An 18619-nucleotide genomic window follows, 5' to 3' on the forward strand; every position below is an offset into this window, starting at 1 on the left:
TAATAATAAAGCACATCTTAGTATAAATAAAAGAACACATCTATTTATAATATCACTTGAAATTTGCCATGGACAGAGAGAGGAATAGAACAATATATCATCTATGGTCCAATATACAGGGCATCGTGGGTCCAGCCCGAGAATGGCCTTATCTAATACGAAGATTATTTTGGACACCGGATCTCCGACACTTCCAGAGAATTCTGATTGTTACATTTGCTTTTGTGAATGGACTAAATCCGGTTTTATGTTTGGAATGGGGTGGATGTAATGCATCTTGCGCGAGATCGTGCTGCAAGAAACCATTTCCAAGCACTGTTCAGGTTAGTATAAAATTCAACGAAACATTATAAACATTAAGGAAAACGTTAATAATTAAACAACATATATACATATATACATTAAATAAAAGAAACAGGTAAACACAACAAATGTTAATAGGAAAGTGAATTATTAAACTGTAAACAACACAACAAATAACAACATATATACATTAAATAAAAGAAACAGGTAAACACAACAAATGTTAATAGGAAAGTGAATTATTAAACTGTAAACAACACAACAAGTAAAATTTTAACTATTAATAAATTTCAGATTATTTGAGAATGGACGAAACTTTAAATTATATGCTTGGGACGTCGCCATGCGACAATACCAATATCTGGACGGGTCAGTTAGAAGATACGGCAATAAGAAAAATAAATAAAGTGTAAAATTCTGAAATCGATATTTTCTTTTTTTTCATATCTTGGGGCTATCAAAACTGGTCTTTAGGTGAGATTAAATCAAGGTCACGTGGTTAATAAATGGTAATATTTAAGGGTTGGACATTAAGGCACGGGTAACACTAGATTTCAGATGGCTTCGAGAAAAAGCGGGGGCAATTACAGATTGCGTAAAACTGATAATTTGATGGAACTTTCACCTACAGATTTGGAAAACCCCTGGAATTTTTATTCCTTAATGACTTTGAGCGATGAATTAGTGTATGAATGGTTGAGAACACAGGGTCTGTTAGCTAGCTCAGTGCCTTGCGTTGTCCCCGATTGCGAGGGGACGATGCATTTACGCTCCTCGTCACGAAATCCTGGTGGTTCCATATTCCGATGCAATGTAGACAGACTTCACACGAGAAATTGTAGAGCCAACTCATTTTTTGAGAAAACCAATTTGTCGATTCAGGACATTATTTTATTTATAAAGTCTTATCTTGATGGTTGCTCACTTGGACAATGCGCGCGTTTTTCCGGGGTTTCCTATAACACGACAGCTGTTCACTGGGGCTCCTACATAAGGGAGCTGTTTAAGGAACACTTCCACAACAACATAAAAAGAAAACAGCTGTCTGGTATCATCGAGATCGATGAGTCACTGTTCGGTCGGCGAGTAAAGCACAACAGGGGAAATCCCAACTGTGGATTAAAGGTAATAAGCAACCAAATTTGCATATCTTGCAGAATGGAATAAACATTATAAACAAACATAATTTATAAATATTGCAGTATCGAATCAAGGTAATAAACAAACATTGTTGGCATATTTTGCTCTATTTTAAAGAAATTGAAGGAAAACATAAATGGAAGAATTAGACAGTATATAATATCTACATTTATAAAAGCCAATGAAATAGCATATCTTGCTGAGAGGTTGCTATAAATAAACACTATTTACATTTCAGATTTGGGTGTTCGGAATGGTCGAGAGAGAGACAAACACCATTATATTATACCCCGTAGCAGACAGGAAAGAGGAAACATTGCTCCCAATCATTCAACGCCATTGTTTGCCTGGGAGTTCCATATACAGCGATGGGTGGTCGGCATATTGCCCATGGCCACTAAATGATATGGGATATGAACACTTTACAGTCATACATAAGTATGCATTCAAAAAGACCTATGTCAATGCGGAGACAGGTGAAGAGAAGTCCATCCACACGAACCGTATCGAGGGGGCATGGAAACATGCAAAAGAGCACTTCAAGAGAATGTCAGGTACTAAAATTTCACAGTTTGAGGGTCACATGGCAGAGATTATGTGGAGAAATCACGTGAAATACCACCTGTATGATGGATTCTTCAATCTTGTGAAGTAAGTTATTTAATTATGTTCTATTAAATAATATTACTCTAGAGAGGTATTATTTTACTTCTAATATTAAAGAATGTTATTATATAATAGATCAGTATACCCCCTCAATGCCCAACCTACTTACAATTATACTACACCACTATTTGAGACGTGGGCTGGTGTTCCTTCCAGCGAGTTGGGAGACTGGGATATTAGACCAGGTAAACATTTAAACATTAGTAGAACATTAAAAGTAATGAAAAAGTTAGTATAATTCTAACAAAGAACATTATTAGTATTGTTGAAAACATGAAATTTAAAAAGATTTCATGATCAATAAAATTAATAAATTATGTACATAATGAAATAATCACTCCCTGTGATATTGAAAAAAATGTAAATGGTTTTAGGAAACACTGATGCGGAGAGCGATTCAGAAGTTATGAGTACGCCAGAGGTTTCCTCCCTTCGTACAGTTGTATCAGATTCTGACGATTACGAATCCATTCCACGAAATCAAACTGCTAGTGAGAACACCATTCGGAAAAGAGCAGAACAGGCCCAAGAAGTCTCTGTTGTGGATGAGCTGATCCAAGGATCCGATCTGGACAAAACATTAACTCCTGTTACAGGTATATCTACAAATCAAATGTATAACAGTAACACCATGTAATGAAATAGACATTTTATGGAATAGAAATGTTGATATTATTTATTTATTATTAAATACCTTTATAATTAGAAAATGCAGAGGCTGCAGATATGCCTTCAACCAGTTCCGGAACTTTCCATACGAAATCCTTACTGAGAAGAGGTGCCAGTCAAGAAAGGGTTCAACAAAAGAAGCATCAGTCAAGTCCGGGAAAGCACCTGCAAAAGAAGGTATTTATAAACACTTTACAATTATTCTGTACCCTTAATTACCAACTGTAGTAAAAATTAAATATTTCTTAACTTTGCTGCTAGTGTTGAATAATCGGGGAAATTTCATAATCGATAATTGATCGAAATCGGAGAAGCTTAATCGATCAATCATCGACTTATTTGATAATTCAATTACAAAATTCTATTTCCTTATAGCATTTATCATTTATGGTACCAACTAAAAATAAAATTTTATCAAGTTTATTAATAACTTTTTGTTGTGTAAGAAACAGAATTTTTTTTACATACTTGCTCATGAAAACTTAAAATGTGTGTCATGACATCAGATTTTGCATTCTCTGGATTTGGGTAATTTCTCCTTGTTGTTGTTAAGTTAGATTAATATAAGCCCTCAGCCCCTCACCAGTGACCACAGTAAGAATACTTAGTAAGTCCCATACACACTACTTAACTTGCAATGCAGAAAATCGGGCGGATCCATTCCGAAACGATTTTAAAGAATATAAAAGGATTTGCACTAGAAATAACTACCAATTTAATCAAAACAAACCTTTTTAAGATTGTTTATGCCTTTTATCCCCAAAAATAATCCATATAAAGACAAAAAACCAATTACTTTTTTACCGTTTTTCTCTCGCTTAAAATATACCTGCCATGTTTACATTCGGAACTCTCTAGATTGTCCGTAGTAAATGTACGAGTTATCCCGTGTTTGTTTTGCTACATAACGAATACACAGAATGAATTCCATCGTTAAACTGGGTCCGTACAATGTAGGACAATATCAGAATGTTCTATCGAATTGTTGTTAACTTTGTCTTCGGACGCCATATTTGTTGACCTCTTTTCTTTTCTTTTCTTTACATGCATTGTTAATGCGTGCGTATAATTTGTTTTGTTCAAATTGTACACGTTTATTTTGGCGCGTTTATTTGGGCGACAATCGATTATGAAAAACGTAATCGATAATCGAAATCGAACACCCAAAAACGATCGACAATCGATCGTCGGCGACAATCGTTTCATCACTATTTGCTGCACATTCTTAAGACACATACATGTAAATAAAATGTACCAAGCAGTAAAGAGTATTTTTTCAATGATTTTTAACTTCTTACATGTTAGATGGAGGCAAAGTTACTTCAACAGCAGGTGTCAAGAATGTGGCAACGTCTAAAAGAGCACCTACAAAGAAAGGTATTTATTTGTATAAAACAAGAATAACATTTTTAAATTGCAGTAATATATTTTAAAAATTTCAGGAAATATTAGTCAATGGGAAATAACTCTTGCTATATTTTTGTGCTTAGAAAACTGTATACTGAAATGATAATTATTGAAAGCAGTGAATTTCAGTTTCAATACTCATTTATAAAACAGAAATGAAAATAAAAAAGGTTAACTTTTGTAATATTGACACGATATTCCTATTTCTTGTGCTATTAATCTCATTATTTTTTAAATTCAAAGATAACGTACCAACCACCCGCCATAGGACTGATAAAGTTTGCCATCCTCCGAATTTCCGTGAGAAGGATCCAGCCATTCCCAAAAGAAAGAGAAAAGTCTCCAATCCATACTCCCGGAATGCTTTTGTCTGGTCAGATGATAACGACTTTGTCCTGTAATGTCTGGGGATTTTGGCAACACGATGTTTTTGTTGTTGGACAATGCCTTGCATGTGAAAATGACATGATATTGATTTAATTCATCTTAAATTACATTAAATATAATTTAAAAGTTATATTGATTTAATATTTTTTCATAAAACGGTATCAATAAAGTATATTTACTTGGATGGTAGAGGATTTAAAACCATGGATGTATTTCACGTCCTTCCTCTTCAATGCATCGCCGGAAAAGGCTGCTCTCTTGATGAACAATGTAAACGTTCTTTTCATTGGCTATTTAATCTTTACACAACCAATCATATCAACGCTATGAAGTTATAATGGTATTGCGTAAATACTAAAAACAGGAAGAATCAGCATTTACCGGAATTAAACATTTAAGCCGTATAAATATATTTGTTTTAACAAAGCCACATATTTTCATGTAATAAAGTTTAAACTATTTGCAATTCAATGAATTTGATGTTTATTCTGTATCAATATTGAAAATTCAGAAACATTCAATGGAACAAAAGTATTCCGTTTACAAACAGTGTTTGCCAATTTTTGATCACATTTTATAGCAAAATGAAATAAGTTAATAGCAAATGATTTATATATAAGGTTTGAATAATTGCAGCATAATTTTTATAAGTATAAGAATTGCGTTTATTCCGTAAATAGCATATATATCAATTAATTAATTTGAACTAAAATAAACGGAATAAATAAATGTGCCTTAATCATTTTAAAAAATGATAATTTTAAGAATTGCGTTTATTCCGTAAATGATATAATTTAATATATACAACTTTACGGAATAAATTGCAAAATTTTAATTGCGTTTATTCCGTAAATGATATAATTTAAGATATACAACTTCACGGAATAAAAAGCAAAATTTAAAGAAGTTCGTTTATTCCTTAAATGATATGATTTAAGATGTACTATTTTACGGAATAAAAAGCAAAGATTTAAGAATTGCGTTTATTACGTAAATGATATAATTTAAGATATACTATTTTACGGAATAAAAAGCAAAATTTATTTTATTGTACTTGATTAATTGTCTGCTGCTCATACGGAATAAATAGCATGTTTTTTAATTAATTAATATACATATCTTTTCTATTTATGGTATTAAAAAGCATTGAAAGAGAGAAATTGCGTCGGTATATACTCATGTTATTTGATTCGCTTCCTATAATTTGCTTTAATCATTTGAAAAATGATCATTTTTAAGAATGATCCCCCCAAAAAAACCAAGCCCCATTTTTTATCTGAATGTCCCCCAAAGAAACCCTTTTCCGGGGAAAATCTCCCCTTTCAGAGGCTTTTAAGAATGTTGCGTCAGTATATATATACTCATGTTATTTGATTCGCTAAACGTTCTTTATAATTTATATGTTTTAAAAGAACCATTTTCGTTTGAAAATCTCCCCTTTCATAGAATTTTAAAATGTTGTCTCTGTATATATATACTCATGTTATTTGATTCGCTACCCAATCTTCATATATATAAACGATTCTTTATGAATCCAGCATTGGACCCATCTCTCTCTCTCTCTCTCGTGTTATTTTATTTCCTGAACTGAAGTCAAAAGTACTAAATATTCGTAAATAATAATATAAACTTCAAAACATCAATAAAATCTCTCTTAGACAAAAAATGACGTTAACGTGTACAACGTCAAACTTATTCCATTCGCGAAGCGAATAACATGATTATGCCACGAAGGGGATTATTTTTCAGATAGTCGATATCCAGGCCATGTAAAGTGTTTTTGTAATTGAAAAGTTTGGAAGCAATGGTCGATGTATATTTGTAGGAAATACAAGGCGTAGTCTTTAACTTGAAATATGGTGGAATACAAGACTGGACCCTTTTGTGATTAAGAATATTACTAATATTAACCGCGTGAATTCCTTTATTGGCATATTGAAGTTTAAGGAAAAGACGGATTGTTTTAGCTGCATTTTCTTCCGTGAAACGTGCGGGTTTAAAAAGCCTAAGTTTAAAAAGTTTAAAAAAACTGACCATTTTCGTCTATAAAACCTTCCGCCACAAAATATAGTCCCTAGCTTAATTCTACTTGAACGGAATTTAATCGCGGTTTTTTCATTGAATATAGTTTAATTTGCATTGTAGAATTCAGTTTTAATGTTAGAACCAAAAAATGATGCTTAATTTTATGAATAAACAACCTGCGCGAGATACGCTCAAAATATCAGGATCGAACGTCCTTAAGGAAGAATACGGTCTTGAACAATACGTTGCTATGGACTTGCCGAAACCAGTTAGATCTACAATGGTGCAATTCCGGTGCGGGGTGCTCCCTCTGCGTATCGAGACTGGTCGCTACCGCGGAGAGCCAATTTCAGATAGAATATGTACTTTCTGTGATTTGAACGAAGTAGAGGATGAACTTCACTTTCTTCTTAAGTGTGTTGCCATGGTAACTAAAAATAGAATTTTCTGTGAAATATCTTTAAAATGCTACACCTTCTAAAGTTTATGTCTGATTTCAATAAAACTTGGCACACAAGTAGTATACACTAAGATACATAGAATAGTGCATCGGTTTTTGATTTCGATGAACGGTGTTACCATGGTTACTATAAATAGAATTATCTGTGAAATTCCTTTAAAACGCTACTCCTTCTACAGTTTTAGTTTGATTTCGAGATACGTTGGCACACAAGTAGAATACACAAAGATACATAAAATAGTGAAATGGTTTTTGATAGGTAAAACCAGTAAAGCTACAGTCTCGACAGAGACTTCTGGTTGTTAGTTCTAGTGGTCAGAGAGCAGAAGAGCTTAAGCGATAGTAATGCGTCCGTCCGTCTGTCTGTAAACAATTTTTCAAAACGCTACTCCTCCTCCAATTTTAGTCTGATTTCAATATTGCTTGGTACACAAGTAGACTACACTAAGATACATAGAATAGTGCATCGGTTTTAAATTTCGATGAACGGTGTTGCCATGGTTACTAAAAAAAGAATTTTCTGTGAAATTCCTAAAAAACTCTACTCCTTCTACAGTTTTGGTTTGATTTCAATATAACTTGGCACACAAGTAGTCTACACTAAGATACATAGAAGAGTGCATCAGTTTTTAGTTTCTATGAACGGTGTTGCCATGGTTACTAAAAATAGAATTTTCTGTGAAATTCTTAAAAACGCTACTCCTTTTACAGTTTTGGTCTGATTTCAATATAACTGGGCACACAAGTAGACTACATTAAGATACATAGAATAGTGCATCGGGTTTTGATTTCGAAGAACAGTGTTGCCATGGTTATTAAAAATACAAATTTCTGTGAAATTCCTTTAAAACACTACTCCTTCTACAGTTTTGGTCTGATTTCAATATAACTTGGCACACAAGTAGTTTACACTGAGATACATAGAATAGTGCATCAGTTTTGAATTTCGATGAACAGTGTTGCCATGGTTACTAAAAATAGAATTTTCCGTGAAATTCCTTTAAAACACTACTTCTTCTACAGTTTTGATCTGATTTCAATATAACTTGGCACACAAATAGACTACCCTAAGATACATAGAAAAGTGCATCGTTTTTTGATTTTGATGAACGGTGTTGCCATGGTTACTAAAAATAGTTTTTTTGTGAAATTCCTTTAAAACGCTACTCCTCCTCAGTTTTGGTCTGATTTCAATATAACTGGGCACACAAGTAGACTACACTAAGATACATAGAAAAGTGCATCGGTTTTTGATTTCGATGAACGGTATTTCCATGGTTACTAAAAATAAAATTTTCTGTGAAATTCCTTTAAAATGCTACTCCTTCTACAGTTTTAGTTTGATTTCATAATAAGTTGGCACACAGGTATACTACATAAAGATATATAAAATAGTGCAATGGTTTTTGATAAGTACAAACCAGTAGAGCTACAGTCTCGAAAGAGACTTCTGGTTTTTGCAAGCAATGAAAAAATAATTAACACTACAATTCAAATTTATTATTGTTCAATTCTAGGTCTGCATAAATAGATGATTAATAGCTGGCCATACCAAGTTTGAACCTGACCACCCAATTTGGAGTATAGAAGCTAAATTGAAGAAAAATATAGACATTTTAGCAGAGGGAAATTTATTTTAACAGAGGTAAATTTATAGATGGGGATAATGAAATGGTATTTTCATATTGTGCAGTCACCCTTTCAGCATTAGAAATTTTTATTTACATATTGATTGAAAGATAACATTTTTTTTCCAGATAGCACATTCTTTTCATAAGTCAAGGAAACATATACACAACTTTCTACATATTGTCCAGGACCAGAAAAACCCAGTGGTGTTTTATAATTGAAAACCTAAGTCAAGGAAACATATACACAACCTTGCAGATACAAATAATAACTTGAATTTTTAATTTCAACTAGGGTATGCCCTTGCGATATTGAAATTTGTTCATGACCAACATTCAGTACATAATCCATGCATTCATCACGTGACTGTCCATCGATGGGACCAAACTTCAAATAGTACAGAGTGGGTTATACTATGCTATTTCAATAAGTATTTGTGTTCTGTGATAATAAAACAGCTAAATCAAAATAAATTCAGTTTTAAACAGGTCCCCCTTATTTGCACGTCTATTCTCGGTTGATTTCTCATAGTATGCCTTAACAGTTCTGCGTAATGCTTTAGATTTTCTTCAGGAGGAGAGCTTTTTAATCCCAAGGGACTCATAGCAGCATTTAGTTTACAATGGGAACATCTTCAGAAGTTATCTCTCTTTGCCAATGCATTTTATATAAAGTTAAGGAATCTACCACACCACCCCAGTTCCAAACCAGGGGACACAGAGAACCAAACTTAGCATCAAAATATGTATTTCTGCTTATTGAACTATCATACAAAATTTGATCTTAATTGGGCAACCATAAAAAAAGTAATTAGGAAAAAACTGAAAATTTGTGGACGGAAGAATGACAAACAGACGGACAGACTAAGTGATTACTATAGGGCACCCGCAAATCCTTGCGGGGCCCTAATTACATGGAAAATAGATAATCTTCATATAAATAAATCTTAAATACATTAATGCAAGTGTATGCATTTAATTGTGATAGATTTTCAAACCCATCTTCAGTCTAACCCAGGAAACGGATTTACGGGTGGGTTATAAACATTCTTGATTTATTTCTACTTTTAGAATAACTTGAAATGCTTCAACCACCCATTCTGAAATGACGCAATACGCTAGTCGGGAAGAACATCTTAACGTAAAAATGGTCAGGAGCTATGCCGGCTTAAGTTTGCCAAACTAAAATCTACTATGCCTATTGAAGAACTGTCTGAGGGTGAATTAGCCCAGAAATTTAAGGATCTAACTAGCGAAAAGGCCTGCAATATCCTGGAGATGGCCGCAAAGGAAATATCAGCAGAAAGAGTTCTACTACACTTTATCATCTTCCATGCAAACGAAACTGGACGGACAACAGTTGACAGGGAATAAGGTAATTTAATACCTGTGAGGGAATATGACGATAATGCTTTTAAACAGATAGGAAATTCTCATTATTTCGGACAACCATAAGAAATATGTTATTTTGGATAGTTATACCTTATTAATAGTAATAACATGAATAATACTTTTTGTATTATATTATGTAGGAGATAAATTAAATAACATATGGGGTTTTTCTTCAGGATGAAGATTGCAAAGACGAGGACGAAGGAGAGGAAACGGTGAAACCAAAGAAAAAGAAGAAAACCAACGACAAAGAGGAGAACCTGCAAAATGTACGCCTTATTGCTTCACAGAATAAACCAAACGAAGCTCTTCTGCTCCTAACTTATGAAAAATTAGCTACAAAAGCTAAATCTTTGAATCATGAGGATGCAGATACGTTTGAGGAACTGGCAAGACAGGCGACAAGAAACCGTTAATAAAGGAACTTTTATATCTCCTGCTTGCTACCTGGATTGTGTTAACCGCTTTATTTCTGTACCTATGGATGAGCATTAGGAAGTACAAGTGGTCTATTGGTGCAAGGTATCATTTCATGCATCACAATCATATATATCCTAAAATTGCTAATATGAATATCATATTAACCTTTAAACCCTATATGTTATAGTAACACCTGCATCGCTATTCGAGGGTTATTAGAAAAGTTCGCGAACAGTGATTTACGGAAAATTTATTGTGCATTGTGTGAAGAATGTTCAATGATTGGATTCCTATCTTTTATTTATTAGTATTTGTACTTTAAAGAAATCTAGTCCATTTGTGAAAAAGTATCATGCTTCATGAGGTATGTTTTATCAAGATAATATAGCTGTATATTATAAAGATCAGCAGAAAGCACAAAATCTTATATATTTATCAGAAAAAAAGGTTTAGTTTCATCTGAAGAGCTTAACCTATTTCATAAAAATGACACGCTCACAAAGTAACTTGTCCTTAAACTTTTCTAACAACACTGAGTATCTTTCATTGTCTAAATACTTAACGCTCTGTGGCTGAAATCCAGAGGCTGTTGAAGATTCACCATGGGAATACTGTGTGTCAATAGAGGCCATCTACAAGTTTTTACAAAACGGAACGATCGTGAGAAGAAGGATATGGAGATAACGAACAGTATTCAATCTCAACGTCCATTAAACAATACACAAAATAAGAGCACTCATGCATAAATAAGTACCGAACGACAAGTATCCTCGGGGACAAACTGTCCACCAGCAGAGAAACATGTTCGGTGGTTAAAAGAGGGACATGGAAATAACGAACAGTATTCAATCTCAACGTCCATTAAAACATATACAAAATAAGAGCACTCATGCATGAATAAGTACTCAACGACAAGTATCCTCGGGGACAAACTGTCCACCAGCAGAGATACATATTCGGTGGTTAAAAGAAGGATATGGAAATAACGAACACATTCGAAGTTTGTGACGATCGAAACGGAAACAGTTGTTGGTGCACAAACAATTTATTCACATGTTGATGTCTCAAAATAAAGAATTGACGGCTGGAGCGATTAGAAACCGTTTAAGAGAAGTGTGTGTTTCATTGTCGACTGTTAACAAAGCCAGAAGAGAAATGGGGTGGGGCAGCAACACGGGGAAATACTGCAAGCAGATCAGCCATGCCAACAAGAGGGTAAGTACTAACTCGGGATTTTTTTTTGTAATAAAATGGACCAACCAAGCTAGAATCAAATAATATAAACTTGGCTTAAAATTTTGAAGGGAAAAAACACTTTCCTCAGGGAAATTTGAGAGAACATCATCATTATAATTGATATTGTAATTTTGAGATAAATAAAGCTATCTTGAGTAATTTGAGTTCATACGTTTTGTATGTAGATTAACAGTTAAGTAAAGTTTTATCTTTATATTATTTTTACAGTGAAATGGTCTACAGAGGTGTCTTTCATTAATCAACAATTTTCTATTGCCAATAAGCACATGACTATTTTATCGGCAAATATGAAAATTGCTTATTAGTGAAAGACGTTTAAGTAAGAATTATATGATTTTTTATATTCAATAGCTACATATTGTTGCAGCGTTTACCAAGTCCAGAGTTGATAAGAGGGCAATAAAAATGAATAAAATATATTTCTACGGTATGATTATTATTGATATACGTTTGGGCACCTTAGCAAGTATATTTTTCAGTCAATTATACTCCTTCGAAATTGTCTCTTTAATAGTCTGTAACACACTGTCTTGTTAAGTTTACTTGTGTTTAAATTCTGTAATTTTGTGTAAAATAAATGATATTGCTTGTCGACTAAATTGGATGTATTTTTCTCTGATGGCCAGGTCTTGTTAAACCAATTCCTGAACCTAGCATTTCCATTTCACTCCACAGACTCTGTGCATTTTCAAACTGCTCCTCTGAATAAGAGGAGCAGACCTTCTCAACATGGCTAGGACTTTGTCTTTACTTCCAGCCACACTGTTATCAGTGTTGCTGACGTACCTGGTCCAGCTTTGCTCGCGGTGGAAGTCGCAGTTTCCATTCCCAGCCTTCTGGTTTGTCTGGAGCTGTGTTGACCCAGTTTTGGACAGTTTGTAAACCCTGTACAATCAAGTCCTTGGTCTCATTCTGGACAACAAACTCTGCCACATTTGTCTTTACGGCCAGAAAGAAAAGAGGTAAAGCATACTTTGTTGTTCTATATGTGGCATCCAATAGGCAGAGCGTAACCATATCTGAAATATAAATGAAATAAATTATCTAGTGTATATCTGGTGTACATTATTCAGAATGTGGAAAAAAAGCAATTTAAAATGATACAAATTTCTTTAAAATGAAATGAAACATAACTCACCTGTAGAAATGCATGACAATCTAAACATAAAAGACTTTACCTGTAAAGCAAGTGTCTTTGGAACTCTGACTGGTGACAAAAGAATAAATTGGTTGATATGATGAGCTGTGAGAAGACCTCATCCTCATCATCTTGCTCAACACACTGAAGATTGTTGATGTTGTTTTCATCCAGTTCCTGTTCCTGATTGTATGTCGACGGCAAAAAATCGAAATCATTTTTGGGATAGCTCTCTTGCCATTGACTAACCAATTTCACCAAGTTTTCCTGGTCTATTTTGGAATATCTGTGAATATTAACTGTTTCATATGACTATTGTAACTGACATGTTTATACAATGGCTAATAGCGAAATAAATTTTCCTATCCTAATTCAAGAATTCCATTAAGTATCATTACTATACCTCAAACGGGGTAATATGCCGCATCTGTCAGCGAAGGCATATTGGCTTTGGGGAACATCTGAGTATCGACATACACTTTTAAGTGGCGTCGCATTTCCGATACACTCGTGACCCCATATCCCACCATCTCATAGAGCGTATCTCTTACATCTTTTTTCAGGGGATTCATAAAACCTGTAATCTACATATGTGATGCTTATCATACGAATAATTTTTGGGTTGAACTAACCAGTACCTGCAAAAGGTTTGTTTACTATTTCCGCCTAGGCGGCAGATCATTTTACAAGCATTTTAATGTGAAGTTTGGCCTACTACATTGTAAGTTTTGACTTTGTTTTTATATTTTTTGCATTAAAATTAGTCTCTTGTGAATGTTTATTAGCATCAGGTAAATGCACATATTGTTTACTGTCAAAATTGAAATTGCTGGAATTCCTAATTTTATGTGCGTTGTATGCAGATATTTTGCTCACCTGGTATATTTGATAAAGCTAATTTCTTGTGAGTGTCAGCTCATATCATTGTATTTGAACCTTTTAAATTTATAAGTGTTTCATACATACGCAGTATTTTTTATCATGCAGTATTATGATTATAAATGCAACTGAACTGTGTAAATGACATTGTTTATTCAGATTCTTTGTCAAAATTCTTACGATTGTTTTTTGTTAATTGTAGTCTTTTACCACACACACACAAACAAATACGAACACCTTTTCAATACAGTTTTCGAATCCATGTGTGTTGTTCCTTGTTTTATGGTTAACTGGCTTTGACGTCAACGACTATACCAGCACAGTAAAATGACTTATTATGAGCCAATCAGCCAAAATGGATCCAACCTCTGATAACATTCAACCTTTTACAGCTGATACCTCACATCAGTTAGAATCTTCAGAAGGTACAGAAAGTAAACGTCTCAGAGTTAGTATTTACAGGAAAAAAGAATGAGGATTTCCAGTCGCGTGTTAATCGGGTTGATCAACAGATCAAGGATCAATGGACAATTGTGACGTCATTCATTAACTATAATGAAAGTTATGACCCATATATAACAGAGCTTGGACTAAATGCGGGGTCCCGAAAGTGTTTTGATCTCATAGATCATCACCTTGACTTTTTAAATAAGTGCTACACAAAAGAAAGTTTAAAGCTGAACAAGAGGGTCCAAGATGATCGAACTTTGAAAAATATTCTAGTGGAGAGAACCTTGATGAAAATGGAGCGTGCTAAAGCTAGACTAGAAATTGATTCGCTACACACTTGCAGTAGTGTCAATGGAAGATCATCGAATCGTTCATCAGAAGACAAGCGAGCTAGAGCATAGGCGGCAAGGGCTGCCATGCAGTTTTTGGAAGAGGAAGCCGCACTTAAAAGGAAGGCTTTGGACATTGAAACTGAACTTCGTCGTGTATCTCTTAAAAAGGAGGCTGCCATGGCTGACGCTGCTGCAGATGCCGTTACAAAGGCAAAGTAGATCTCTCTGGATTTAATTATTCTCCCAGTTCTTGTTTCCAACAGGAGATCTTTGCCCAGGTGGGACTATTTGGAAGTGGTTCTGCTGTTTCGCTCAAAGTTCCATAAGAAGTTTGGTATTTGTTATCTTCCAACCAATGGACTGGAGTTTGTCTCCCTTGGAATGGTTTCAAATGATTGACATGGACAATTATTGGGGGTACTTTCTGAATTAAACTGTATCTCATAAGTTACATATGAAAGTTTCTGAATAATGAGATATGACCCGTCCAATTTTGACCAAATTTATTTGACATTGCTGGTAAATACCATCTCCAAACACATTCACCTAGTTCAAATTCTCTTGGTTTTAACCCTTTATCATAATAATGAATCTGTCTTTGAGAGGCGATACCCAAATTTTGATATGCAAATTCAAATGCATTGTTCGTTGATACTTCTAACCATTTTACATACATTGAAGGACACAGTTTGCATGGATTTGCTGTTGGTATCCCAACCATGATATTTTTTTCAACATTTATTTTCCAGACTTATAACAATTAGCAGTTGTTATGTAGCGCAGCTGCCAGGGATGGAGCCCAGATTAAGCTACCTCTATATCAATAAATAATAGTAATCCCTACAGCACCACACAGGGTGCTTTATTGTTAAAATACAAAGTCAAACATAATTTTACATATAGTACATGTAAATCAAATAGTATATATATATATAATTATGGAAACAGTTTTGGTGAGAGTGTGACAATGAAAGGTACATATATATCTGTGATTGTGTATTTAACAGTTAACAGGTAACAGTTAATTAAAGTCTGTAAAAATATCCGCGTCTGTTAATTTTAAATTTATGTCGAAGTTGCTTTCATCTTCTCTTAACAGTTGAAGGATTAATTTCATTTCTTTATTGAATTCATTCAAGAATATTGAAGTAGTAATATTTTTTTTCATACTTGATCCTGTTTCTTGTTTTCCATATTGACCACTTGTATATTTAAATCAAGGTGTTTATGCAAATTCGAACGTTTTTAGGTTCTCCAACGAATCCCAATAAAACAAAACAAACATCAACTTTCATTTGATTCACTACAGGAATTTTTAGCTCTACTGCTCAGAGTCCAGAAGAACTTATACGATAATAATGCGTCCGTCGTCCGTCCGTCTCTCTGTCTGTCCGTCTGTTAACAGTTTTTCAAAATGCTACTCCTCCTACAGTTTTTATCTGATTTCAATATAACTTGGCACACAAGTAGACTACACTAAAATACATAATTCTGTGTATCGGTTTTTGATTTCGATAAACGACCCTTGCACCAGTGACTAAGGTAATGATTTTTGGTAGTCCTCCAGTAATTTGGAACCTGGAATGGATTTTCCTTTCAATGAATCTGACATTCTGTCTACTGCTGTGATAAATTTAAAAGTAGTAAAGTTTGTTCAGCATAACGTTATGTTCATGTACCCTTCTATTTAAAGCAAATACATGAAGAGCTTCACGTGGGTAGTCTTCACTGTTTTCATCTATACATCTTGTACGCAAAATAGAAATGTCCTCTACTGTATGAGAAAAGGAAAGCAAATTCGAAGTGGTCACTGGCTTTAAATGGCTCTGTGGATGAGAAGTCATTATTTATTTATGGCGTATCGTGTCAAATATTAACGTCGAAAGTATGCTCACTCCAAAACGCCAAAAGTAATCATCTTAATTAATTTTTTTGAAAATTCAATGCCCAGGCTCAAGGTCATGGGTAAAAAAAATCATTTGTATTTAGAAAGGTCATGTCACAGGTAATAAACATGTGGATTTAATGCCTTCTCATTACAAAGCTATGGTAATGGTTTGATTGATTTTTAGGTCACCTGAGTCACTCAGGTGACCTATTGCTATCTGTTTTTGTCCGTCGTCGTCCGTCGTACGTCGTTCGTCGTCAATCGGTCGTAAACTTTTGAACCAGCTTCTTCTCTGCAACCACTGAACCAATTTCAACCAAATTTGGCACAAAGCATCTATGGGTGAAGGGGAACAAAAATTGTGAATTTCATGATCCCTGCCCCCCTGGGGCCTGGGGGGTGGGGCCAAAACCACTAAAATTAATGCAATCTTCAAAAATCTTCTTTTTTACTCCTGGACATCAAGCAGTCAAACTGTTTGCATGATTGTAATCAGCATTGAGTCCTTTACCAAAATTGTGAAATTCATGGCCCTGGGGTCAGGGGTTCTTGTACTAGGGCGGGGCTAAATAAGTATATAGTGAAAATGCATTATTTCTTTGAAAATCTTCTTCTCTGCTCCTGGGTATTAAATAAACTAACTAAGTACATAGTTATGATGAGCAAGTGTGCCTCTACCAAAATTGTGAATTTTATGGCCTCAGGGTCAGGGGTTCTGGTGTCAGGGCGGGGCTCTATTGATTATAGGAAATACATGAATTCTTTGAAAATCTTCTTCTTTACTCCTGGGTATTAAATAAATTAACTAAGTACATAATTATGATGAGCAAGAGTGCCTCTACCAAAATTGTGAATTTTATGGCCCCAGGGTCAGGGGTTCTGGTGTTAGGGCGGGGCTCTATTGATTATGTAGTGAAAATACATGAATTCTTTGAAAATTTTCTTCTCTGCTCCTAAATTTTATATGATTTAACTAAGTATATAGTTATGATGAGCAAGAGTGCCTCTACCAAAATTGTGAATTTTATGGCCCCAGGGTCAGGGGTTCTGGTTTTAGGGCGTGGCTCTATTGATTATATAGTGAAAATACATGAATTCTTCGAAAATCTTCTTCTCTGCTCCTAGGTTTTATATAAACTAAGTACATAGTTATGATGAGCAAGAGTGCCACTACCAAAATTGTGAATTTTATGGCCCAGGGTCAGGGTTTCTGGTGTCAGGGTGTGGCTGTATTGATTATACATGTATAGTGAAAAAACATTAAATCTTTGAATATTTTCTTCTTTTCTCCTAGGTGAATTACCTATATAGTTATGAGCAATCCCTAATCTTCAAGAATTGTAAATTTCAAGGCCCCAGGGTCAGTTGTACCATAGTCGGGGGGGGGGAGGCTGTACTTATGTACTGAAAATGAATGAGTTGTTTGAAATGTGCTCCTTAGTAATCAAATATTTTTGAGAAGCAAGTATGCCTTTCCAACAATAGTGCAATGTGTGGATCTAGGCCTAAGAGTCAAGGGTTCATGTGTGGTAGCGGCACTACTGACTATTGGTGAACATTACTGATTAGTTGAAATGCATTTTTGTTCCCCTACCCTGCCTATGGGTATAAAGTAACCAAACTAAGCAACTGCTAAGTGTATAGTTATGATGACCAAATTGTAAATGCTATAGCATCTGGCTTAAAACATGGATCAAATTCAGTCACTGGGAAGTTGTTGAATAATGCTCAGGTGACCTATAAGGCCCAGGGGCCTCTTGTTGTAAAGTAGGTAAAGGTTTCGAGGTGTGTGTAGAAAGGAATTGTAACAGGTAATACAGATGTAGGCCAACTTAAAGTAATGCATAAATTTTTGAAAAGTAGGTATTACGTGTGTAAGATGAAAGTTTTAACTCTTTCATTGAGAATATGTGATTGAGGCTGAGGAAGAAAAAAAAACATGAATGAAAAACATTTTTATTGCTAATATGTTTATGACTTCCAAAGCATTTTTGAAATGAAGATTCATCTTTAATATTTGGACTCTACAACAGTACTTAAAGACACGGCACAATCATTTCCTTATTGTCAGAGATCTACATAACATCAGGCAACGTACAAAGCAGTCAAAGTCTTGAAAAACTGAGAAGACATCCTATTGGAAGACGTGGAGGTAATATGTAAGCTATCTATTTAAAA

General features: G+C 34.4%; 1 protein-coding gene and 1 long non-coding RNA gene across 2 annotated transcripts; one reads left to right on the top strand and one right to left on the bottom strand.

Annotated features, from left to right (window-relative positions):
- Positions 1-966: 966 nt before the first annotated feature.
- Positions 967-2617, top strand: LOC134282390 (uncharacterized; the record flags this gene model as incomplete). The annotated part of the gene is made up of 4 exons (XM_062764787.1): positions 967-1428; positions 1682-2094; positions 2185-2294; positions 2484-2617. Coding segments are annotated over exons 1-4 (1119 nt in total), but the record flags the coding sequence as incomplete, so codon positions are not given.
- Positions 2618-2898: 281 nt separating this feature from the next.
- Positions 2899-5141, bottom strand: LOC134282408 (uncharacterized). Its single transcript, XR_009995284.1, has 4 exons — positions 4752-5141; positions 4438-4632; positions 4077-4143; positions 2899-2943 (listed from the first exon to the last, which is right to left on the bottom strand). It is a non-coding gene; the product is annotated as an uncharacterized LOC134282408 (long non-coding RNA).
- Between the last annotated feature and the right edge of the window lie 13478 nt (positions 5142-18619).

The sequence above is a fragment of the Saccostrea cucullata genome, unplaced genomic scaffold (genome assembly GCF_032062105.1).
Source record: "Saccostrea cucullata isolate Sc308-1 unplaced genomic scaffold, CSIRO_AGI_Scuc_v1 ctg312, whole genome shotgun sequence".
In the NCBI taxonomy this organism is placed as follows: domain Eukaryota; kingdom Metazoa; phylum Mollusca; class Bivalvia; order Ostreida; family Ostreidae; genus Saccostrea; species Saccostrea cuccullata.